Raw genomic sequence first — 27,768 nt, 5'->3', positions numbered from 1 at the left:
AGGAAAATTCAGAAGTTATCATCGGCCAAAATAATTATAAACATGGTCATAAATGCAAGCTAGAGTTTCCTACAGAAAGTGCCCAGAATCATCCAGGGCGGAAACACTTAAAAATATTTGCTAATTTTCATTAATATAGCCCCGACTCCTATCTTAACAATGCCACATTCTAGTTAAAATGAATTTATAATATGTCATGGTTTAAAAAAAATTTGAATTATAAAAAAACTTAAACCAAGATTATATTTCTTAACAATAAAACTATTATAGATGACATTGTGTTAGTACCACAAATATCACTTCACTGTAAAAGATGAAAAAGAATACTTACAACACAGGCTACAAGAAAAGCCAAGTAATAAGCATTTTTATTGGATGTTTTAAAACTAATTTTCTTAGGAGTTTGAAGTCCCTACAGTTTTTTAAACATTTATCTGGGGAAATCTCTTGATTAACCTTTTTCTTTTCTCCAGCATTTTGTGTGTACCTTTTATTTTAAGATCCTGGAGAACTCCAAGTCACTGCCTAAAGTACAGTAACCTACAAAGAAGAAAACTAAATTGAGTTCAGAGCCACAAAGGCAAATGTCAATGAAGGTGCAAACGGGATGGGACATTTATTTTTAAGAGTCGTATTCATATGACATGGAAATAGGTTATCTGGCCATGTGGATCCATGTTAACTATCAGGTATCCATTTACAGTGACCCCATTTTATTCCAATCAACCACCCACTCACTACACCAGCGAGATTTATAGCAGCCATTTAATCAACTGACGGTTTTGCCTTTGGGATGTGGGAGGAAGTCAGGGAAAACGGACAAACTCCACTTTATCACGGGGTGAACCTCAGAAAGAGCACAAGGTCAGGATTGAACCTAGTTGTTGGGGCAATGAAGCAGTGGTTCTATACACTGTACCACATTGTGTCACCTATAAATTCTCTTCAGCTAATGTTCCATTTGGAGAATGAGTGAATAATCCTTAAAAGGGCAGAATGGGGATTAAAATCAATAAAGGTGTAATAGGCCAAATATTTTGATCTCGACAGTAATACTCTACGATTACATCAAATTTTTTTTTTAAAGTACTCCAGGAACCTGTTGCTTGCTTTTAAACAATTCTTGCTTTAGCAAAAACAGGCTACATTTAAAATGTACATAAAATGCATAAAATTATTTTGTTATATTTTGACTAGCATTACCTTGAAAACATTACATTCAGGATGTTAAAATCTTTGCTAAAAACTCTTACTTCACAATATTATATCCAGTAGTTCAACGTTAAGACATTCTACAATAGGAAAATAACAATCTACAGATCAGGTATTCACGCACGATCCTTGGTTCATTTTTACATCGTCATCTGTATATCAGCATAGTTATAGAAATTGTCCACATCTTGGGATGCTGAATCTTTGCTTTCAGAAACAAACACCTGTTTGAAAAAAAATAAGCACATGTTATTAGAAATTGATGTCCACCTGGCAAGCAATAACAAATAAAAAGGATTCAAGATTCAAGAGTTTAATTTCATGTGTCCCTGACAGGACAATGAAATTCTTGTTTTGCTTCAGCACAACAGAACATAGTAGGCATGACTACAGAACAGATCAGTGTGTCCATATACCATAATATAAATATATACACACATGAATAAATAAACTGATAAAGTGCAAATAAACAGACAATGGACTATTAATGTTCAGAGTTTTGTCCGAGCCAAGTTTAATAGTCTGATGGCTGTGGGGAAGTAGCTTTTCCTGAACCTGGTCGTTGCAGTCTTCAGGCTCCTGTACATTCTACCTGAAGGTAGCAGGGAGATGAGTGTGTGGCCAGGATGTTGTGAATCCTTGATGATACTGCCAGCCTTTTTGAGGCAGCGATTGCGATAAATCCCCTCGATGGAAGGGAGGGCAGAGCCAATGATGGATAAACTACCTTCAACAGAAGCAACCCATTCTATAACCTTTTAATTTTTTTTTAAACAATATTTTCCAGTTATTTTGGAGTCAGTGCAATCTTTTAATTTTTCTATATTAAAGTCATTGGTGTTGAGTATGACAGGAAATTGAATTGTTTTAGCTGAAGTCCATGAATAATATTTCTCTTCTGAAAACACTCCATCATTAGCCAGCTCTTAACCCACCTCTCCACCTCACCTTGTTACATCTCCTCTCTACTCTTTTAGAGAAGTTTAAGGATCTCCATCAGAGTTGTCGATGGTCCATTTCCCTTTACACATATTGCCGGAGTTTCTCCAGCAGTTTGGGTTTTTTTCTCACACTGCAGATTCCAGCATTTTCAATCTTTCTTATTAGGCCCCCTTCGGTCGTGGCTGACCATGGGCGTCTCCAGGGTGCTATTCCCTATATGGAGGACGCCTGTGCGTACCTATGTTTAACGTGGGGAGACAGGGGCACAGACAGCCACCCCGCGGTCATTGACAAATCTGGGTCAGGATCCAATGTCATGGAGTCCAAGACGACCGGAGACCCATTTCTGCCGCAGCCTTCATCCGCCTTCCCAGCCGTTGTGAAGCTCCACTAAGGTGAGCCATCATCCTCCGCCTGTTCCACCATTGAGGTCTTGGTTGGATTGCTCTTTGTCAGAGACCTCCCCCTCGACCTTACCGCCATGGGTGGCCCTACCAGGAGCATAGCTCCAGACAGCATCGCTCTCAGGATTTCAGGTCCACACAAGCTTCTCCACCACAACAAGGTGACAAGCCATGGAGAAGTGGATTGTCAGTCTTTACTGAATCAATAAGTTGCTTTCTTTAAAAAAAAGTTTGTCATAACCAAGGCACACCCTTAGTTCGTCACCGACCAAAGAGGATGCACACACACACACCCCCCCTCCGTTCAAGAGGCAAGAGTCTTTTATGTTAATATGAGCCGAAAGAGAACAATGAGATTCTCATTTGCAGCAGCACAACAAATAGGTCACCATAGTATTCCATAGACACCATAATAAACAGCAGAAGTTACACACACACACACACACACTTCGTTTGGTTGCTAATTATGGTGTTTACAGAGTACTATGTTCACATGTCTGTCATGCTCTTGAAAATAAGGATTCCATTGTACATTCATAAGTTCGAGGAGCAGAATTAGGCCATTCAGACTGTCATGTCTATTCCGTCATTCAATCATGGCTGATCTATTTTTCCCTCTCAACCCCATTCTCCTGCCTTCTCCCCGTAACCCCCAATACCCATACTAAACAAGAATCGAAGAGTCTAAAGAGTAGACACATTATTCCACTGCATGCCCTCATTATAGTGCAAATTATTTTGCTAATGCATTCTCAGTCTTTAGCAAGTTGCTTAATATGCTGCTCGTGGAGCATGCTTTGTGGTGCTCTCTTTAAATGAATGGCATTAACTTTCCAGAACAAGGGGTCACAGCTTAAGGATAAGGGGAAATCCTTTAAAACCGAGATGAGAATGAGAAGAACTTTTTTCACACAGAGAGTGGTGAATCTCTGGAACTCTCTGCCACAGAGGGTAGTCGAGGCCAGTTCATTGGCTATATTTAAGAGGGAGTTAGATGTGGCCCTTGTGGCTAAGGGGATCAGAGGGTATGGAGAGAAGGCAGGTACGGGATACTGAGTTGGATGATCAGCCATAATCATATTGAATGGCGGTGCAGGCTCGAAGGGCCGAATGGCCTACTCCTGCACCTAATTTCTATGTTTCTATGTTTCTACACTTATTTATCATTTGATCAGTTATTAATGGGAACATGAAAAAAAATCATATGTAACAGTCGTGTTACGATTAACACTTCTGAACTACTAAAGAATCTAATAGACCAGACATCAAGATAGTACATTAAAGACTCAAACCCAAAGTGTTTAGATATTCAGGATTTAAAAAAAATATTAAAAGGTGGTACACAAAAAAGCTGGAGAAACTCAGCGGGTGCAGCAGCATCTATGGAGCAAAGGAAAAAGGCAACGTTTAGGCCCGAAACATTGCCTTTTTCCTTCGCTTCATAGATGCTGCTGCACCCGCTGAGTTTCTCCAGCTTTTTTGTGTACCTTCGATTTTCCAGCATCTGCAGTTCCTTCTTAAACAATATTAAAAGGTGGTTGTGCTTGATCAAAGGGAACTACATTGCAGTTTAACAGAGTATTTCTTACAACCATGATTCAAGTGGTCAGACATTTTAGAATAGTTCCATACGTTGCTATCCAATTATCGTTGATTTTAATTCACTGCAAACTCAGCTTCTCAGATCAGTGGAAGCTTACATCTAAAGACAGGCTTTTGACATCTTATTTAATATATTTATGTTACCAGAACATTGAAATGTTTCGGCAAAAATAATTTATTCTTATTTTAATTATCATTAACCAGATGGCCAAGAATAAGGTGATGTGCCTCAGTCACAACCGATCGGTGGCACTACCGTCCATGGTGATTCGATATAATATTTTTATGTTTCCAGAAGACAAATGTTTTGGCAGAAATAATTAATTTAATCAGATATCCAAGAAGAGTAAGGTGACCTGCTTCAGGTGACTACTGGCACTAATATCTGTCGTGAACTGCTTTGTGAGGTTGGTTATGGCGTATATCGACTCCACCATCAACAAAAACCTGGACCCGCTACAATTTGCATACTGCCACAACAGGTCAAGGAGGGTGCGATCTCACTGGCTCTCCACTCTGCTCGGGACCACTTAGACAATAAAAACACATACGTTAAGCTGTTGTTCATAGACTACAGCTCGGCATTCAACATCTTCATCCCCTCCAAGCTGGTTACCAATCTCACTGAATTGGGTCTCTGCGCATCCCTACGCCACTGGACCCTCTACTTCCTCATCAACAGAGAACAATCAATACGAATTGGCAGCAACACATATTCCTCAATAAAGATCAGCATGGGAGCTCCTCAAGGCTGTGTGCTCAGCCCCATGCTCTACTCACTATATACTCATGGCTGTGTAGCTGGACACAGTTCAAACTCCATCTTCAAGTTTGTCGACGACACCACCATTGTTGGACAAATTACAGATGACGAGGACAGGAGGGAGATCGATCAACTGATCGAATGGTGCCAGAACAACAACCTTGCCCTCAACGTCAGTAGGATCAAGGAACCGATTGTGGGCTTTGGAAGAAGGACAAAACCATATTCATCAACAGAATGGTGGTGGAGAGAGTCAAAGGTTTCACATTTCTGGTTATGGATATCTCTGAAGATCTAACCCGGACCCAGCACATTGATGCAATCATAAAGAGAGCCCATCAACGCCCATGCTTCCTTAGAAGTTTGAGGAGATTCAGCATGTCAATGAATACTCTCAAACTTCTACAGGTGTACAGTAGAGAGCATATTGACTGGTTCCATCACAGCCTGGTTCAGCAACTCAAACTCCCAGGGGAAAAAAATTGCAAAAGGTGGTGAACGCTGCCCAGTCCATCATGGGTACAGACGTCCTCACCATTGAAGGGATTTACAAGAGTCACAGCCTCAAAAAGGCAGCCAGCTTCATCAGAAAACCACACCACCCCTCTCACACACTTTCATTTCACCCCTACCATCGGGATGAAGGCCCGAGCCTGAAAAATGTAACTGAGGTTCAGGACCATCAGGCTATTAAACACTACAACCTTCAAATAGGCTCTGAACCCTGAATCGGCAGGGGCATTATATATGACTTTGCACTATTATTGTTTATTTATCTGTCTGTTTAATTTAATTTTATTTTTAATTACAGATTCTTTTTGTTTACTATGTTTAACAGAATACTATGCTTACAAATCTGTTATGCTGCTGCAGAGAATTTCATTGTTCAGTTTAGGGTCATACGCTTATTGTTTCCATCCTATTTTCTATGTTTCTATGGCTAACGGAATCAAGGGATATGGGGACAAGGCAGGCACGGGTTATTGATTGGGGACAATCAGCCATGATCACAATGAATGGCAGTGCTGGATCGAAGGGCCGAATGGCCTCCTCCTGCACCTATTTTCTATGTTTCTATGAACAATGAAATTCTCATGACCACTTGACTCATGGCCAGACTTGCTTACTATAAGTTATTACAATTACTTTCCACGACAGATTAGACAAATATTTAATGATGGAGACTGCATATAGGTTACTGAATGTTTTACCCTATAATGAAAAAAGTGTTTATGATATATGAAGCTTCAGAAGATTATTTTACCTTCGAAGTGCTGAACACAGAACTGATTATTTTATGGCAGGCCTCCACTGCACCATCTCCATTAAATTCCAAAGCAACAACAGGACCTGCAAAAACATCAAAATAAACTAGAGCTTCATTCCTGTATCTTCAAATATAAAAGATAGATAACACCATCTCTTGAGCAGAGTCACTTAATTACAGACAATGGTATGATTCAGTTTTTACTTTCAGATTACATTGTATTCAATAGACACCCAGATTTTATCACTGCTGTGATGGGAAAACTGTTTATATCATTGTGACTACACTGAAACCAACAGTAACTTCATAAGCGCTTAATAAAGGTGGTAAATTCTTCTGTAGATAGAAAATAAAAAGAGAACAGGAACAGAAAATGGTGGAAAATCTAATCAGGTCAAGCCGCATTAGACAGCCATCATTGATGCGAATATTCTTGACAATACCTGCATTAATGACAGGGAATGGGTAAATTTTCCATCTTGCTTCAAGATTTACCAGGGACACAGAACAGGTGAAAGTGACATTGAATGTCATGATATATAATGGAGCGCATTTTTAAAAAAAATCAAAAAGTGCAAGATAAGCTGGAACACAAAAAGGCTTAGCAGAGGGAGATTGATCCACACATTTTAAAATAACTCAGAGAGAGAGGTGGAGGGATTATGGTATTTTATTAATTCACTGGAGAAAAGTGTAGATGGAGACTAGTGGCTCATAAACAAACTTATTTTTCAAAGGAGTTAGATCACCGATGGGGATCTATAAAGCAGCCCCTTACGATCTATGGTATGAAAAACAATAGAATTTCTGTCAAAATATAGAACAAAAACAATTTAACCAATTGTCACTTAACCAATTAAGGTACAGTGAAATTTTAGTTACTATACAGCCATACTACGTGAAAAGCAACAATATACACAGCGACATAATATAAAATTTAACATAAAGATCCACCACACTGGAATCCACATTCCTCACTGTGATGGAAGGCAATAAAGTTCAGTCATCTTCCTCCTTTGTTCACCAGTGGTCGGGGCCAAACCCTCCGCACTTGTCGCTGCCGACGGTCCGATGTTCAAGCCCTCGCGTCGGGATGATCGAAACTCCGACGCCGGGACGGATCGGAACACTACAGGGCATGGAGCTCCCGAGTCGGCCTCTTCTTACCGGAGACCGCGGCTTCACGGTGTTAAAGTCCACAGGCCCCGCGGTCGGAGCACTTTCGCTGGCGTTCCTCGGCAAAGGATCGCCCTCTCCCGCGGCTTGAATCTCCAGGCCGGTCTCCTTGTAAACCCGTTCGTATTGAATTTAAGGGTTTACAGAGAATAATAATGCAGCTGATGTAATTTATCAAGATTTGCAAAAGAAGCACTGCATTGGATCAATGAAAATGTGCAAGGGTGGAACAGCAGCTGACTTTGAGACAAAGAGTAGCAGGAGTGAGATTAAAAGGTAACAATTAACAGATGAAGATGAAGCTCTCCCCCCACCCCCTCAAAAAGTGGCCTTTTGAAACGGGGACTAATCCAAGTAAATAATAAATATGCATTTAAATGGAGGCTGAACAGGCATACAAGGGTTATGTTGAAATAAATGGAGTGAGCTCAAAGGGCTGGCATGGAATAGTTTTGATAAATGGTATGATTCTGTATCATGTACACTATGTCCTTCAATGAATTCCTCATTCATCACTCACAATAAAGACCTCAGTGGTTTAACATGTGCCAAAGGAATGAAAACTGCTTAAAATTATTCTTCGCACTCATAACTTTACCTTGCTGAAGCATTGGAATGAAGTCTGCTGCTTTCTCTTTGAATACCCTGTTGCAATCATCTGGTCTCATTGAGATTTCTTTGGTTTGAACAAGAGCAATATCCTTTGCAGCCAGCTTTTGAAATGAAAAACATAATTAATTTTACTGCCAGGAACATTCAATAACAAATTGGAAACAGGTTAACAATTTTATTTTTATCTACCAAGAAAGAGCAAAAATGTAAGAATAAGTACAACCTTCAGTGGAATTCAGAATAAGGCATAAAGCAAAACTAACGCAAGAATGAAGCTAGGCTATAACAGCATTCTTGAGTAATATTACACAATTATTCATTAAGATGTGGCATTCACTGCCTGAAAAACGATGCTGGCAGCAATAGAAATTCTGGAAATGGAGAAATTTTCAAGACTGCATGCAACAGACCTAATCGTAACTCTTTCAAAGATGCAGCATAAACACAGCAAGTCAAATTATATTTAAGATTCAGTATAATTCAAAGAACTTTCGCAGATAAGCATAGTAAAAATCTGCAACTTAATTCAATCCAGTTGCTATTAGTTTTTTCAGTAAGATTGGACACCAAATTCTTATGAACCAGTATCTGCCCTCAAGATGAAGCTATCCATTTTCAATTCTTCTGAAATGTTCTTCTTCTTCAGGAAATGTGGTTTCCCCTCATGCATTTCCGCAAATTTGCTCTCACTTCCCCCATTCATTCTCCTCGGGTCGAAGAGATAGAATTCCCTTGTAGGCTATTTCGCTTTGGCAGCTAACAACCTAGCGGTATGAATATTGACTTCTCGAACCTCAAGTAACCCTTGCTTTCTCTCTCTCTCCATCTCTCCCTCATCATAGATCTCCGACCAGTCTGACTATCCTCCTGATTTAATTATACATTGTAAGCCTCGCTGTCACCTTCCCCTAGCTAACAATGATATATTCTACATTTTTCTTGATCTTCATCCCTTTTGATCTCTCGTTTTCACACCTTAACCATCCACAGCTCTCGTTTCCCACTCCCGACTCCAAGTCTGAAGAAGGGTCTCAACCCGAAACATCATACACTCCTATTCAGAGATGCTGTCTGTCCCACTGTGTTACTCCAGCATTGTGTGTCTATTTTAAATAGAATTCCCTTGTTCCTCACCTTTCACTTCACTGGCATCTGCATCATAAGTTCATAGGCGAGAATCAGGTCATTCAGCCCATTGAGTTTACTCAGTCATCAATAATGGCTGATCAATCTTTCCCTCTCAACCCCATTCTCCTGCTTCCTCCGTATTTACTCTAGACACCCTTAATCAAGATGATCAGCATTATTTGGCAAATGAACCCAGCTGCAGCAACTCTCAGGTGATTGCCAATTTGTCCTGCAGCAAGCTCTGTGGATGGATGCCAAAGTATATAACTCCTTTCTTATGCTGCAACGTCAACAAATTCGGGTTACGTTAAGCAGGGCTGCAGTTCGATTCTGAACACGCCCTTTGTGGCAAAAGAACACTGCACAGATACACGATTTTCTCACCTCATCGATTAACTTCCTGGCATTGGCTGTTGTGTAATCTCCAGCAAAGAACACAACTAAGCAGGAATCCTCGCTGCTCTTTTGTCTCTGGCCTCGTGTGACTGGAACAATGCTCCTGTTCAACTCAGTGTAGATCCGAACCGCTTTCAGCTCCTCAGAATCAGGATGAGGAATAAAATCATGAAGTACCGTGTCTTCGGCCAGCAACACCCAGTTGTTCTCATCTGAAGAAGGGGTGAAGTCATGGATGTTGCTCCAGTTGTTGTTGAAGATGCTCAAGCCTGCATCTTTGAACTGATAGCCCAGCTCCGGGTAGTAATATTGAAAGCAACCAAACTTGATGCTCGACGATGATTCAATGATGGGCTGTGTGGAACAGCAGAGGAAAATGTCCATCTTTCTGCAATCCCGCATTCGGAATTGCTGACAAGCCACGCTACACTTGCAGTCTACGCACTTGCGGAAAAACACGCTGGCCTTGATAGGTCCCAGAAATATCCTGCAGTTGGTGCAGTCGTCTATGGTGATGGTGGCAGAGTGGTCAAATATATAGATGTTGCAGTTCTCACAGTCTTCAATGACAAACTGCTCGCCAGCAACTTTACCTGGCAACCGTCCCACTGTCTGATCCTTTAATCCGACCAGCATATAGTCCTTAACATCAATCTGTTGGAGCAAATACACCAATTATTTTAAAAGCATACAGACAATATGCTCAAATATACACACCACTGTTGGAAGCTTTTGAACATTTCAAGCAGCTTGATTTCTTTGGGAGAAAAATCTTTGCCCCCTCGCTACTTTTTAAATTAGTTAATGAAATTGGCACATGGCAGAAGAGGCCTGGAACTATTGTTAGCTGGAACTCAAAGGTACACAAAAATACTGGAGAAACTCAGCGGGTGCAGCAGCATCCAAGGAGCGAAGAAAATAGGCAACGTTTCGGGCCGAAACCCTTCTTCAGACTCCGAAGGAAATATGCAACGTTTCGGGACATGGAAAAGAGCCAAGGGAGTCTCGTGTCCTGAAATGAAACAATTAAATTCTTCCTTGCACCAGCAATGGAAATATCATACTCAAGGGTCTGAAGAAGGGTCTCGACCCGAAACGTCACCTATTCCTTTTCCCCTGCCTAACCAGCTGAGTTATTCCAGCATTTTGTGTCTAGCTTCATAATAAACAACAAATTCAATATATGAACGTTATTCACGTTATTACCTTTATCATGTATCTGTACACTCCGAATGGGTTGATTGTAATCATGTATTGTCTTTCTGATGACTGGTTAGCAAAAGCTTTACATTGTACCGCGGCACACGTGACATTAAACTAAACTACAGTGCCCTCCAAAATGTTTGGGACAAAGACCGATCATTTATTTATTTGCCTCTGTACTCCACAATTTGAGATTTGTAACAGAGAAAAAAAAATCACATGTGGTTAAAGTTCACATTGTCAGATATTATTAAAGGGTATTTTTTATACATTTGTTTCACCATGTAGAAATTACAGCTGTGTTTATACAGTCCCGGCATTTCAGGGCACCGTAATGTTTGGGACACATGGCTGCACAGGTGTTTGTAATTACTCAGGTGCATTTAAATGCCTCCTTATTGCAGGCATAAGAGAGCTCTCAGCACCTAGTCTTTCCTCCAGTCTTTCCATCACCTTTGGAAACTTTTATTGCTGTTTATCAACAGGAGGACCAAAGTTGTACTAATGAAAGGCAAAGAAGCCATTATGAGACTGAGAAACAAGAATAAAACTATTAGAGACATCAGCCAAACCTTAGGCTTACCAATATCAACTGTTTAGAACATCATGAAGAGAAGAGAGAGAGCACTGGTGAGTTAACTAATCGCAAAGGGACTGGCAAGCCAAGGAAGACCTCCACAGCTGATGACAGAGAATTCTCTCTATAATAAAGAAAAATCCGCAAACACCTGTCCGTCAGATCAGAAACACTTTTCAGGTGTGGATTTGTCAACGACCACTGTCCGCAGAAGACTTCATAAACAGAAATATTGAGGCTACACTGCAAGATGCAAACCACTGGTTAGTCACAAAAATAGGATGGCCAGGTTACAGTTTGCAAAGAAGTACTTAAAAGAGCAACCACAGTTCTCGAAAAAAAGTCTTGTGCACAGATGAGACGAAGATTAACTTATATCAGAGTGATGGCAAGAGCAAAGTATGGAGGAGAGAAGGAACTGCCCAAGATCCAAAGCATACCACCTCATCTATTAAACACGGTGGTGGGGGTGTCAAGGCCTGTGCATGTATGGCTGCTGAAGGAACTGGCTCACTTATCTTCATTGATGATACAACTGCTGATGGTAGTAGCATAATGAATTCTGAAGTGCATAGACACATCCTATCTGCCCAAGTTCAAACAAATGCCTCAAAACTCATTGGCCGGGGTTCATTCTACAGCAAGACAATGACCCCAAACATCCTGCTAAAGCAACAAAGGAGTTTTAGCTGAAAAATGGTAAATTCTTGAGTGGCCAAGTCAATCACCCGATCTGAACCCAATTGAGCATGCCTTTAATATGATGAAGAGAAAACTGAAGGGGATGAGCCCCCAAAGCAAGCATAAGCTAAAGATGGCTGCAATACAGGCCTGGCAGAGTATCACCAGAGAAGGCACCCAGCAACTGGTGATGTCCATGAATCGCAGACTTCAAGCAGGCATTGCATGCAAAGGATATGCAACAAAATACTAAACATGACTACTTTCATTTACATGACATTGCTGTGTCACAAACATTATGGTGCCCTGAAATGGGGGGGGGACTATGTATAAACACTGCTGTAATTTCTACATGGTGAAACCAAAATGTATTAAAATGGCCCAAATCTGACAATGTGCACTTTAACCACATGTGCTTTTTTTCTATTACAAATCTCAAATTGTGGAGTACAAAGGCAAATAAATAAATGATGGCTAAAAACAAAAACAGTGGGCATAACCTGGAGGTGTAAAGTGGGGAGGGAAGGCTAAATGTGAAATGCCATTTACAATATCCATTTAGTTGTTTAGATGTAAATGTAAAAGTGGACCAAAAAAGAAAATAATCAAGGTTGGATGGAATGATTCTCACAAACGGCTACATAGTTTGTTCATTAAATAATAATGAGTAGATCTTCACTGATCCTATGCAATGAGGGCTAATTATCACCACAAAGGGCAGCACGGTGGCGCAGCGGCAGAGTTGCTGCCTGACAGCACCAGGGACCCAGGCTTGATCCAGACTATGGTGCTTGTCTGCACGCAGTTTGTATATTCTCCCCATGACCTGCGTGGGGTCTCTCCAAGATCTTCGGTTTCCTCCCACAATCCATAGACGTTCAGGTTTGCAGGTTGCTTAGCTTGGTATTAAAATGTAAATTGTCCCTAGTGTGTGTAGGATAGTGTTAACGTGGGAGGATCGCTGGTCGGCGCGGACTCGCACTGTATCTCTAAACTAAGCAAATGAGAAGATTAGATGTAGGAAACTAAAGAAAAAGATGAAAACCGATAAGGAAATTGGTTTAATTCAGTTTGTAATGAACTGGTCAATCACAGCCAAGCAGTACAAAAGGGAGGGGTGGACGGGGCAAGGAATCCAGTGGCATGTGTGGGAAGGAACTGCAGATATACACACAATGCTATCGTAACTCAGCCGGGACAGGCAGCATCTCTGAAGAGAAGGAATGGGTGACGTTTTGGGTTGAGACCCTTTGTCTCGACCCGAATCGTCATCCATTCCTTCTCTCCAGAGATGCTGCCTTTCCTGCTGAGATACTCCAGCATTTTGTGTCTATCTGCTGTGCAGTCAGTGGCATGATTTGAATGCAGACTCATTACGAGTGCTTTTCATGTTGGGCAAAGATCAAAAAGTCTGTTTGATACATTGGAGCCGTTACAGAATATGCCCGTAAACATCATAATAATAATGTCACTAGCTGATGCTATTACTCAACGCTGTGAAAATAACAAATTCACAATTTAGAATTCAGACAGTAATCAAATAATTGCTAGCTAAATATCAGCTTGGTTCAGTTAAATCACAGTTAATTTTCAAACATAAGATGGCGCAGGCTTGCATTTCTTCAATAATGAGGAAGTGCTGTACTATAAAAGGCATTGCCTACAACTGTCTCCTCAGGCAACTGATTTACAATGCCCTCCATAATGTTTGGGACAAAGACCCATCATTTATTGATCTGCCTCTGTACTCCACAATTTGAGATTTGTAATAGGAATTTTTTTTTTTTAAATCACATGTGGTTAAAGTGCACATTGTCAGATTTTAATAAAGGCCAATTTTATACATTTTGGTTTCCTCATGTAGAAATTACAGCAGTGTTTATACATAGTTCCCCCCATAATGTTTTGGACACAGCAATGTCATGTAAATGAAAGTAGTCATGACTAGTATTTTGTTGCATATCCTTTGCATGCAATTCCTGCTTGAAGTCTGTGATTCATGGACATCACCAGTTGCTGGGTGTCTTCTCTGGTGATACTCTGCCAGGCGTGTATTGCAGCCATCTTTAGTTTATTGCTTGTTTTGGGGGTTAGTCCCAGTCAGTTTTGTCTTCAGCATATAAAAGGCATGCTCAATTGGGTTCAGAGGTTATTGACTTCGCCACTCAGGAAATGACAATTTTTTAGCTTTGAAAAACCCCTTTGTTGCTTTAGCAGTATGTTTAGGATCATTGTCTTACTGTAGAATGAACCGCCGGCCAATGAGTTTTGAGGCATTTTTGAGCTTGAACAGATAGGATGTGTCTACACACTTCAGAATTCATTATGCTACTACCATCAGCAGTTGTATCATCAATGAAGATAAGTGAGCCAGTACCTTCATATGAACTTTCATATGAAGAAAGATAGACTCGGTTTGTACCCACTAGAATTTAGAAGATTGAGGGGGGATTTTATAGAAACTTACAAAATTCTTAAGGGGTTGGACAGGCTAGATGCAGGAAGATTGTTCCCGATGCTGGGGAAGTCCAGAACAAGGGGTCACAGTTTAAGGATAAGGGGGAAATCTTTTAGGACCGAGATGAGGAAAACTTTTTTCACACAGAGAGTGGTGAATCTCTGGAATTCTCTCCCGCAGAAGGTAGTTGAGGCCAGTTCATTGGCTATATTTAAGAGGGAGTTAGATGTGGCCCTTGTGGCTAAAGGGATCAGGGGGTATGGAGAGAAGGCAGGTACTGGATACTGAGTTGGATGATCAGCCATGATCATATTGAATGGCGGTGCAGGCTCGAAGGGCCGAATGGCCTACTCCTGCACCTATTTTCTATGTTTCTATTTTTCTATGTTTCAGCAGCCATACATGCCCAGGCCATAACACCCCCACCACCGTGTTTCACAGATGAGGTGGTATGCTTTGGATCTTGGGCAGTTCCTTCTCTCCTCTATATTTTGCTCTTACCAACACTCTGATATAAGTTAATCTTAGTCTCATCTGTCCACAAGACCTTTTTCCAGAACTGCGGTTGCTCCTTTAAGTACATCTTGGCAAACTGGAACCTGGCCTCAGGTTTGGCTGCGGTTTCTAACAGTTTTATTCTTGTTTCTCAATCTCATAATGGCTTCTTTGACTTTCATTGGCACAACTTTGGTCAAGCAGCAATAAAAGTTTCCAAAGGTGATGGAAGGACTGGAGGAAAGACTAGGTGCTGAGAGCTCCCTTATACCTGCAATAAGGAGACATTTAAACAACACCGGAGCAATTAGAAACACCTGTGAAGCCATGTGTCCCAAACATTATGGTGCCCTGAAATGGGGGGGGGGGGACTAATTATAAACAGCTGTAATTTCTACATGGTGAAACAAAAATGTATGAAAATACCCTTTAATAAAACCTGACAATGTGCACTTTAAACACATGTGATTTTTTTCTATTACAAATTTCAAATTGTGGAGTACAGAGGCAAATCACTGTAGATTCTGTAGCATTCTGAAAAAGGTTTCCTGTTGATCCCAATATTTATCCTTCAATGCCAATGATGTAGAAAGAATTACTACATTACAGAGTCTCTTTACAGCAATTCAACCAGTCCCAGTTCCCTCTTTCCCAACAGTCTGGCAAATTATTAAAGCTTTATTTCAGACACAGGTCCATATAACACATCATACAGTATAAGAAGATACAAAAATACATTAAAAATTGCATATTAGCCTAAAAGATATACAAGCCATTGCACCAATGCCGTCTTAGCCTAGAAGTGAATCTATAGCAGCTTTTCAGAGGGCTGACTAGGGCTTCAATTATGTGGTTCTCTGACTTGTCCAGGCGACACATAAAACTAAACATCAGATGTCTTAAGAGTGCCTCACAGGTTGGCACTCTAGTGGACACAAACAATTGACTGGCACAATGCCACCTAGGGACACGAAGCAGCAACCTCATTGCATCATTGTATGCTACCTTGAGCCTCTGCATACTCTTTTTCTTATAGTTAGACCACAATTGAGCAGTATATAACGGTGTGATGTAGGTTCTGAACAGGGAACACTTCACAGAGTCAGAGCACATAGAAAACTTCCTTATAAGCATGTTAGCTTGAAGATAAATTTTACAGCGCTGTCGTTAGAGGTCTTTGTCATCCGTCCAGTCATCGGATATGACATGACCTAGGTATTTAATTTCCTCACACACAGCAAGAGGACTGTCTGACAAATAAAAGGTCGGAAAAGTTGATTCCCTGTCCTCAGCGCTTCTAACTATCATTATGCGGCTTTTCTTAGCGTTATACTTTATGTCATATATTTACCCATGAATGCTCAAGCACACTTTTTGAAAGCCGTGACAGAGGGCACTTTCTGCTTGCGCATAACCGTTCACAATCATTCCCTCCGTAACCAATGGTTTTCCTGCATGTTTCCCCTGGATCTTTTCCCAAATAAATCTGTCTTGCTTGGTATTTAACCCCTCTGCTAATCAAGATAATCCTACATCTATCTATACATAACAAAAATTCTGATCTTGTTATCTTCCAGTTTGGCAGTCATTCTATTTGCCCAAAAACGGTTCGCGATAGTGCTACGATGTTACGCCAGTTCACTCACTGTTCTCCTGTGCTGCGATTGCACCAAGTTTCGTTCCGATCGGTTGAATGTCGTAAAAGTCAGCGAGGTTTAAAAATCTTAAAAACCGCGGGTGCACAAATCGAACTCTTCTCCTGCCAGTCAGCGTCGCGCGGATTTGGCCCTTCCCGTCACTCCCCGAGACGGTCCACCCCTTCCTGCACCATCGCGTCTTTACTAGAGCCGAGGATGGCTGACGGAGGTTTTCAACTGGACACTCGGAGGGACCCAAAGCAGCCCCGCCCCAAGCAGCCCAGACCCCGCCCCAAGCAGCCCAGCATGGGAGATGTCGCCAAACGGAAAGTGGAGACTGTGATACCGGCGGAGGAGAAATACCAACGACCAGCGCCCGCTGTGAGTCGCCATCACACTGCCAATTCCAGCCACCCCTCTGATTCCCCTCAATGGCTTCCCCCCCCCCCCCCACCCCTCCCACGTGATGCGCCTGCACAGTTAGGGGCTATGGGTGGGTGGTGGAAAATTGCTTTGGGGGAAACAGGTGAGTGTTGGAATATTGCATTGGGGGACCAGGCCTCCCCTGTGACTGGGACCCAACGGGTCCAACTTAGTCTAGTCTCTAATAAATCTTTTGTCAAACGCGTCTTGGAACAAACCCCACTTTACCATTCTAACCTTGTAGCGAAAATCCTTAATTGGTGCATCCATTCAAAGACATTCACATCCACATTCTGGTGCAGGGATCATGATTGCAAAGGCATGAGTCTACCTAGTGTTTTAGAAAAGGTTTAAATTCTTGGTTTTACACTCAATACCTTTATTAATTTAGCCCAGGAGTCAGACTACATTGCTATTTTTAACCACTTTCTCTCATGCACAAATTCTCCCATAAATTCAGGACATTTTTCAGGATAGTAACAATTGTGTTTTATGGTTGTTTAAGAAGGAACAGCAGATGTTGGAAAATCAAAGGTAGACAAAAATGTCTGAGGAAGGGTCTCGACATGAAACGTCACCTATTTCCTTCGCTCCATAGATGCTGCCTCACCCGCTGAGTTTCCTCCAGCATTTTTGTATATACCTATCATGTTTTATGGTGTTCATTCATGGCTAAATACTGTCACGAGTGTTTTATTGTCAAATGTACCAGACAGAAAAAATAAATTCTTACTTGCAGCAGCACAACAGAATATGTAAACATAGTACTCTGCATACAACATAATAAACAAGTAAAAATGGTTCAGGGTATATATATATACACATACACACACAAAAAACTAAATAATAAGTATAAAAAGACAAACTATATTTAAGAGGGAGTTAGATGTGGCCCTTGTGGCTAAAGGGATCAGGGGGCATGGAGCGAAGGCAGGGATGGGATACTGAGTTGGATGATCAGCCATGATCATATCGAATGGCTGTGCAGGCTGGAAGGGCCGAATGGCCTACTCCTGCACCTATTTTCTATGTTTCTATGTTTCGATGTTCAGTTTTCCGTAGCAAGCACCTTAGGATTTTTTCTTCTACCCAGATGGTTTTACAACCCTCACAGACCATTCACCTCCAGGAAACACAGAACAGTAAATACAGCCAAATGCCAGTCCATTATAGATAAGTAAATGCCCTGTTACCCTTTCAACCTTATTTTATTGTTTTAAGATAGCCATTTGCCCTTTCACAACAGAGAGCAGGATCTGACGGAAGTAGACTGTAGGTGTAATTTACACCTGCTCAGTTTCACCCTTCATTAAGACAGAATGATTATAAAATATCAAGAGGTCTTTAAGTATTTCTAGGAATACCATCCCTATCACTTGCTGTCTTCTTGAAGCCTTAAGGGCCTGTCCCACTTGGGAAGCGTCATTTGCACGTCACGCAGATGGCGCGCGAAGATTTTGTGAATCCCAAAATCCTGGGGCGCCGCGTGCCACCGCGAGTCACTGCCTATGTCACCACGCACGTGGCACGTAAATGATGTCGCGTAAATGACGCGCAAATAACGCCCAAGCGGAACAGGCCCGTTACAATTTATCTTCGTCAATTTCCCCTTTTGTATTCTAACCACAAAGTACAAATGTTAATTACAATTTATTAAAAGGTTTCTGATGTTTAAATGTTTCTATGTTTCTAATGCCCCCAGGTCTACATAGTTCAGAGTTTATTTTTAGGTCGTAGTGTTAATAGCCCAATAGTTATCGGGAAGAATTAGTGTTAAGGTGAATATTTGATGGAATTGAAGAATTACAGCAAGTGTGTGCAGTGTGATATGATATGATATATATGATATGGGTAGCTAAAGAAAACAGACGTTTCCGACTGGCAGGGGAAAAATAAACTGATGTACACCCGGGGCCTGTTTGTTCTTAAATTGGAATTCAGCATAACAGCCAACAAGGCAATTATATTTATAAAAGAGGAAGGACTGTGCCACTTCATATAAATTGGAATTCAGCATAACAGCCAACAAGGCAATTATATTTATAAAAGAGGAAGGACTGTGCCACTTCATATGCACTTGCTAGGTTCAACCTGAGACAGGCGGATAGGAGATGCAGCCAGATGAAGGCTGGACCAAAATAGGTCAGTCATCCATGTTTCACCTGGGAGGAAGGTGGAATAAAAGAACAATGGAAGGGGTACAGAGGGAGGCTTCAGGTGGGTAGAAAGAATAAAATGGATTGAGTCTGTGCATAATTAAGAGACAAAACAATGTAAAACAGGAAATTATGTGAAGACCGATTTGCATGTATTGTGGAAAGAGAAACAGAATTAAAGTTATTGATGGGGATTCATCTTTCCGCAGATGCTGCTCTATCTGCTGAGCTCTTCCAGATTGTTATGCTTTTACTTCAGGATTCCCAACACCTGCAGTTTTTTTAGATTTTCATTTGCATTTACGATGTGCTTTGGTACAGTGAAAGATCCCAAGGCAGTTCAGAGGCATGCAGAGGGTGAAACAAAACATACGGTCGGAGTGATGAACCCAAGTCTTGGTCACCTTTCAGAACTATCTCATGAGATGAAGTGTAGAGCGCGAATTTGTTTTGGTCGCATAACATTTAGAATCCCCAAAATCATGTTGCACCACCAATATATCTTATGCTCAACTTTGTCTCATGGACAACTCCTTGAATATACTTACTGGACAAATGGGATTAGAAATATTAGAACAAAACAATTTTCCATTGTTAAGAACCAGATTTTGCACTGTGTCACCAAACAGCTCAATGCAGAAGGGCTGAGACTTGCTAAACATTTCACCAGGGTCTTATTAAACGTGTGAAATGCACATTCTGGTTTGGATTGGATTCAAATACAGGCCCTGCAGGAAAACAAATAGGTGACATACTCGACCTGGCACAATCATTGAGGCTTAGGTTTATTATTGTCACAGGTACAAAGCTTGCTTTTGCCTGCCATATAATCAAATCCGATATTAGACATAAATACAATCAAGCCAAACTCAAATGCAATAGTTGAGCAAAGGGAAAATACAGAGTGCAGAATATAGTTCCTCAGCATTGTAAAGCACCAGTTCCATCAACAAAGTCCATTTTCCACAATGGGATAGAAGTGAATCGGACAGTACTGCAACTTATAGAAGGACTGTTTAGAAGCATGATAACAGAGGGGAAGAAGCTGTTTCCAAGTCTGGTGGTGCGCGCTTTCAAGCTTCTGTACCTTCTACTCGATGGAAACAGGGAGAAAAAGGAATGACCAGGATGGGGCATGCCTTTGATTATATTGGCTGCTTTTCCGAGGCAGTGCGAAATTAAGAAAAATAAAAATCACATTTTAGAACGAGTGACCAAATTACAGTTGGTGTCAGAAATAGACATGTTACAAATGTTCAGTCGATTGCCTTAATTTGGGAAGAGCACAGGAAATGGTGTGGTAAGCACAAGCCTATTGCACTTTGTGCAACAAGTGCCCCAAATAGGAACTGAGTTAATATTTTTCCGTTGAACACAGGAAACAAGCTCCACCAGAAAATGACCTTGCACACAGACTCAATAGCAAGCTACGGCTTTTGTCAGTTGCCGTTTCATTACCCCTAGACTCTTCAAATAACAATAAAACATGACAGCCTTAGAACTGTTAAATGTTATTTATCTCCATATAGGGATTAATCAAAAAAACACCTTCCTGTAAACTGTATGATAAAAATAAAAAATAAAAAAAGGAAGGCAGATTATTATCTAAATGGTGTGAAGATGGGAAAAGGAGTACTGCGGGATCTGGGGGGTCCTTGTTCATCAGTCAATGAAAGTAAGCATGCAGGTACAGCAGGCAGTAAAGAAAGCGGATGGCATGTTGGCCTTCATAACAAGAGGTGTTGAGTATAGGAGCAAAGAGGTCCTTCTGCAGTTGTACAGGGCCCTAGTGAGACCACACCTGGAACAGTGTGCAGTTTTGGTCTCCAAATTTGAGGAAGGAAATTCTTGCTATTGAGGGAGTGCAATGTAGGTTCACAATGTTAATTTGTGGAATGGCAAGACTGTCATATGCTGAGAGAATAGTGCGGCTGGGCTTGTATACTCTGGAATTTAGAAGGATGAGAGGAGATATCATTGAAACATATAAGGTTATTAAGGGTTTGGACACTCTAGAGGCAGCAAACATGTTCCCGATGGGGGAATCCAGAACCAGGGGCCACAGTTTAAGAATAAGGGGTAAGCCATTTAGAACAGAGATGAGGAAACACTTTTTACCACACAGAGAGCTGTGAGTCTGTTGAATTCTCTGCCTCAGAGGGTTGTGGAGACTTCTCTGGATATTTTCAAGAGAGAGCTAGATAGGGCTCTTAAAGATAGCGGATTCAGAGGATATGGGGAGAAAGCAGGAACGGGGTACTGATTGTGGATGATCAGCCATGATCTCATTGAATGGCGGTGCTGGCTCGAAGGGCCAAAATGGCCTACTCCTGCACCTATTGTCTATAAAAGTTAGTTCCCTTTCTAGTTGCATTGCAAGCACTGACAAAGAACAAAATGACGGATAATATAAACACGATCCTAACCATTTTATTTTTAATTAATTTTTATTCCAATTTTCATGTGCATAATTATGAAGTTAAGATTCAACCAGCAAAATTTTAACTAAAAAAGAGTAAATTGGTGTCTTGCATTTTTGGCCCCTACATTTTTACTGGCAAATAAAATTGGAAAATGGTGGTGAACTTTTGCTTTTATTGCCCAGATATCATTCTCTTCCCATTTAAATAAACACTCTTCGTATAGAAAATGTGTGTGTTTATTGCATGGCAAAATAACAAAATTATCGTAGTAGTTTTGCAAATAAATGTTTGTTTTGTCCAAGCAAAAATTAGAATTGATTGCAGTAAACAAAAAATTAATCTCTTGAGTTTTCATTATCTACTAATTATCTGCACAGACTTGTTTGGTTTGTCTAATTAGTACCTAAAAGGCTGATTCCAGGGAGGCTTTACACGCAAGGTCAAGTGGAAAACAGGAGCAGAGGGAAGAAGGAACATACTGCCAAGGTTAACGGTGAAGGTAGATTCACTTGTAGATTTCAAAATGGTGGCGCCAAATATCTAGATGGGAAGAATTAGCAGGACGATAGTAAGGAGATGGCGTGGGGGGGCGACAGAACAAGCAGGATTGCTTTTAAACAGAATTGGCTCAGATGTGAAGGGCCAAATGGTCTCTTTGTTGCTGTAACCATTTTAGGATAATCAGTACCAATGAAGCAAACCTTAAATGGGAGCGAACTGGTCTGCAGCAGGCAAGTGTAATTTAAAATATACTGCATATCAAATAGCAATTTTGATTACTTTGATCTGACAAGTGTAAACTTTCGGCAGCGTACATCCTTAGTCTTAAAGTAATTTGAATTGGGTCAGGCATGGCAACTGTTTTAAAAAGTAAAGCATATTATTCCACAAACAAATGTATTTCCTAAATAATGAGTTATAGAGTCATTAAGCCATACAGCATGGAAACAGGCCATTTGGCCCAACTTGCCCACACCGAACAAACCTTACCCATCCTCTTAAATCTTCTCTGCACCCTTTCCAGCTGAACATCTTTCTTACAGCACAGTGACCAAAACTGAACACAATATTCCAAATGTGTCCTCACCAACTGTAACATGACATCCCAACCTATATGTGTGGGAAGGAACTGCAAATGCTGCTTTACACCAAAGATAGACAATGCCAAAGTAAGTCAGTGGGACAGGCAGCACCTCTGGAGAGAAGGAATGGGTGACATTTCGGATTGAGACCCTTCTTCAGACTTCTGTACTCAATACCCTGGCTGATGAAGGCCCATGTGCCAAACATCATCTTAACCACCATAACCATCTGTGCCACCACTTTCAATGAACCATGTACCTGCACTCCTAGTTCCACCTTTGCTCGACAACAGTCCCCAGGGCCCTGCTGTACACTGTGAATGCCCTGCCCCAAGAGTTTGAGAATAAGGAGTCAGCCATTCAGGACAAAGATGAAGTGAAACTTGGAAATTCACTACCCAAGACGGTTGTGGAGGCCCCATCACTGAGTATATTTAAGACAGAAATTGGTCTTTTAATTTTAATATTAAAGGAATCAAGGGATACGAGTTAATGCAGTGAATTAGTACTGAAATAATAAAGGAGCCAGCACAGGGGGCCAGTCCATGTTTTCAACTTGCATTTCTCATGTTCTGCATCAATTGAATGGATTTTTTAACTTTGATTTGGAGCAGTAAAGATGGTGGTTCCCATTTTTACTGAAAATAACCACCAAATTCAGAAAAGATTCTACCACAAACCAATTGAGAGGACAAGGTCCAACTGATACAGGAAATAACGTACTTGTGCTGCATCAGAGTAAAAACTGAAGTCTTTTCTGTTGTGAAAGTCAACCTACAGTTATTTAATGCACGCCGACACACCACAGTGCATGATATTCCTTGTAACCAGAAGTATTTACTATGAGCAATATAACATTTATTAAAGCAACATGTTATAGCAACAAATCCTAAACCAAAATCCATGCAAAATATTACAAGAGGAAAGCAAGAGAATTAGAGAGGGGGAATTATTGGAATGGGGTGGGGAGATCAGAGCTCTGACAGGAAGTCTAACGGGTTGTGAAAATCTACAGAAATTACCAATGACCGCATAAGCTAGCAGCATATTGGCCACAAATCCAAAAATAAATAAATGTGCTCACTACTTCTTAACATTGCACATAATTGATTGTATTAAAAAAAATAGCTAAATTGGGAGGATGACTAGTTAATTGGAATTGTCATGTTAACCAAGAGCGAAAATATACAGTCCCCCCTCCCACGCCAAACAAGTGTATGATTCAATGCTTATTCTGTTCAACATTAGGTTTGCTATCTCTACATCCAACATATTTCAACAGTATAGATAGACACAAAGTGCTGGAGTAGCTCAGCAGGTCTGCGGAGAAAAGGGATAAGTGACATTTTGGATCAGGACCCTTCTTCAGAACCTGAACCTGCCCCGATCCGAAACATCACCTATTCCTTTTCTTCAGAGATGCTGCCTGACCCGCTGAGTTACTCCAGCACTTTGGGTCTATAGGGAGGTTTCACGGCAGTCGGGTCACGACCCATGACCCGTACTGTTGCCACGCTACTCCAAATGGAGTACACGTGATGAACTGCAGGTAGGCACTCACAATTGTTTCCAGCGTAGCGGGCCCGTTAAAACCCTCCGAAATTGTCAATTTATGCACTGTAAATAATTATGGAAATCGGGATAAGCGTGAGAGACATTTAGCCTACTTCAGAATTCCAAAAGTGAGGAGAAATTATGGTAGATAGAAGCGAGAGCTGAAGGGACAACAACAGCCAAAGTGCTTGGCAAATATTGGCTGTTTGCTCACTGCATTTCATCAACTAAGGCATTATTTGTGTTTTTTCTTGATTCCTTTGGCATCTAAAAAGTTTCAGAAGTGATAAATCTGGCTGTAAAATTTTAAAATCGCCCATGGTTCTCAAGTGGGTTTTTACATACAAAATGAAAACGCGTCTGAAGCAAAATTTACAGCCAGATTTATCACTTCTGAGACTTTTTAGATACCAAAGGAATCAAGAAAAACCACAAATAATGCCTTACTGTTGATGAAATGCAGTGAGCAAACGCGATAATTCACAATATTTTCAATTCCGATATCTGCATGACCAATGTTCGCCAAGCACTTTAGCTGCTGTTGTCCCTTCAGCTCTCGCTTCTCTTTACCTTCATTTCGCTTCACGTCTGGAATTCTGAAGTTGGGTACATGTCTCTCACACTAACCCCAACTTCCACAATTTTTTATAGTGCAAAAATTCAACATTTTGGTGGTTTTTAACAGGTAGGAAAGTACACGTTTCTTGCATTAATAACATATACCGGAAGTTACGGATGTCCTCCAGATGGATTGAGCGGCTCCATGCGCCAAGCCCTATGACCCTGTGACCTTACGTGCAACCCCCCTATATAAGCCAGCGTCTGCAGTTCTTTGCTTCAATATTCCAACAGCTTGTTTGGCCTGCATCTTCTATTTCTGCTATTGAACTAAAATACATCTCTTGACCAGGTCCAGGAGGTTCTTGGTTTTCAATATTGGCTTTACAGAAGAGCAGAGAACCCATCCCGAAGAATAATCAGCAAAAGCTACAACCACTTTCTTGACACCAAAATTTACAAAGTTACAAAGAACCACAGCAGGACCTTGATCTGCTCGGCAAGTGGGCTGAGGAATGAAAAATGGAGTTTAATTCAAATAAGTGTGAGGCCTTCGGCACGCTGACCTCCGTCGGTCAGGGAACTGAGTACAGAAGTTGGGGCATTGAGTTACAGTTGTATAAGACATTGGCAAGGCCATGTTAGGAATATTTTGTTCACCCTGCTTTACAAATCATACCATTAAGCTTGAAAGAGTGCAGAAGATTTTTCTTACAAAAATACTTAATTCAGAATAAAATATATATATAGGCTAAAACTGTGCAAAGCCTCTTCAGTAATTCTCAGTGTCTATCATTCAATAGTGTCATATTCAGAAGTGTTTGCACCCATCTTTAAACAAAACACCCTTGCCATTCACGTGGTCCCCGAGGAGATATCCTTCCCTTGTTCCAGGTGTGTCCCCACCAGACTCTGCCCTCAATGTCCAGCACCAGATGTATCTCAGACTATGGTCCTCCCTCAGTCATGGCAATTTTCACCAAGCTTCATGGAGTCCCTCAGCACATACTCCTGGAATCTGGAATGTGGCAGTCAGCAACATTCCACGATGGACAACTCGCTGTGCTGGGAGACCAACAGGTTTTGGAAAGACCAATCTGGGAGGGTCTTTCACCAAGTTGATGATCTTCCAGCAGTACTTGATGTCCATCGCCAAGTGTGTCCCTGGGAACAGCCGCGTAAATTAGAGGATCCTCTGTTACGGAGCTGTTTGCAGGATGCCATCTGGACTCAATGGCCTTAGCTGTGGGGAGAGATTAAGCAGGCTAGAATGAAATGCCTTCGAATGCAGGTGGCAGAGGGGGTAATCATATAGAGGGGTATAAAATCATGAGAAAATAGATAGGATGCACACACAGAGTCCCGCCCCATCCCCAGGGCTGGGGAATCATCTGGAAGGCATATGTTTAGGGTGAAAGGGAAAAGATTCAATGAGACTCCAAGAGGCAACTTTTCAGAGAGGCTGGTGGGTATATGGAATGAGCTGCCAGAGGAAGTGGTTGAGACATATAAAATAGCAACATTTAAAAGACATTTGGACAGGTGGTCATGGATAGGAAAAGTTTAGAGGAATACAAGCCAAACACAGGCAAATGTGACTAACTTAGTTGGATCATCTTAGTTGGTCGGCATGGACGAGTTGGACTGAAGGGCTTGTTGTCATGCTGTACGACTCTTTAACTCAGACCCTACAGGTCACAACTACAGAGGAGGAAAACCCCCTTCCCTCTACTCTGACCCAGTCCCATTGCCTAAAAACTATCCCTCGAGTCAACTCAATAAGATGTCGACATCGCCCGGTCCACCACGACTATACTGTTGACCAAGTCTTGGTCGTGTTCTTGGTCATGTTGACGATTTCTATCTACAGTCACTGACAAGAATCTCTGGCATTTTATGTTTATTTCTGATTTGTTTTAAACAACTACAGTTTATCTCCCCTCCTCCCAAATATCTATTTACCACAGTCCTGAATACACTGAACCTTAAAACACAACAAACCAACTTCTTCCAACCATCGACAACCCCCACCCACCCTCTCCCCACGACACCCCTCTCCCCTCGACACCCAACCCACCCTCTCCTCTCGACACCCCCCACCCTCTTCCTCCCCCACACCCCCCCCCCTCTCCCCTTGGCACCCCCCACCCTCTACCTCCCCCACACCCCCCCTCTCCCCTCGACACCCCCCACCCACCCTCTCCCCACGACACCCAAAACCCACCCTCTCCCCTCGACACCCCCCACCCACCCTCTCCCCACGACACCCAAAACCCACCCTCTCCCCTCGACACCCCCCACCCACCCTCTCCCCACAAAACCCAAAACCCACCCTCTCCCCTCGACATCCCCCACCCACCCTCTCCCCTCCCCCACACCACCCTCTCCCCTCGACACCCCCCACCCTCCCTCTCCCCACGACACCCCCCACCCTCTCCCCTCGACACCCCCCCACCCACCCTCTCCCCACGACACCCTCCACCCACCCTCTCCCCTCGACATCCCCCACCCACCCTCTCCCCTCCCCCACACCCAACCCACCCTCTCCCCTCGACACCCCCCACCCTCCCTCTCCCCACGACACCCCCCACCCTCTCCCCTCGACATCCCCCACCCACCCTCTCCCCTCGACACCCAAAACCCTCTACCCCCTCCCCCACCTTCTTTCCCCCCCCCCCCCCAACCCACCCCCTGCTCTCCCCTCGCCCACCCCTCACCTCCTTGGCCCGCTTGTCCCAGCTGTACTGCTTCAGCGGCTCTTCCTCCACCGCCGGCTTTTCCTGTTTTTTCGCTTTGGATTTCCTGGAGAACAGGCAGCCCATTTTCCCCCCCAACGTTCACCGGCGAGACGCCCGTCGCTGCGGCCCGCAGCCCCCGCCGAGCAACAGTTCCCGCTCCCCGGCGGCCAGCGGCTCACGGTCAGGCCGAGGCACAGCTTGGGTGGGTCCTCCTGGTCCTCCTGGTCCTCCTGGTCCTCCACCGCCGCCTCACGACCCGGTCTTTGGTCCCAACGAGCGGC

General features: G+C 42.2%; 1 protein-coding gene across 1 annotated transcript; it reads right to left on the bottom strand.

Annotated features, from left to right (window-relative positions):
• Positions 1–351: 351 nt before the first annotated feature.
• On the bottom strand, positions 352–27,768 carry rp2 (RP2 activator of ARL3 GTPase). The gene is made up of 5 exons (XM_033023282.1): positions 27,467–27,768; positions 9,491–10,156; positions 7,965–8,079; positions 6,188–6,273; positions 352–1,436 (listed from the first exon to the last, which is right to left on the bottom strand). Exons 1-5 carry the CDS (start codon positions 27,569–27,571, stop codon positions 1,353–1,355), a joined length of 1,056 nt encoding a protein of 351 aa, XP_032879173.1. The 5' UTR covers positions 27,572–27,768; the 3' UTR covers positions 352–1,352.

Source organism: Amblyraja radiata, chromosome 6, assembly GCF_010909765.2.
Source record: "Amblyraja radiata isolate CabotCenter1 chromosome 6, sAmbRad1.1.pri, whole genome shotgun sequence".
Classification (NCBI taxonomy): domain Eukaryota; kingdom Metazoa; phylum Chordata; class Chondrichthyes; order Rajiformes; family Rajidae; genus Amblyraja; species Amblyraja radiata.
This window is presented reverse-complemented; position numbering and strand designations above follow the sequence as displayed.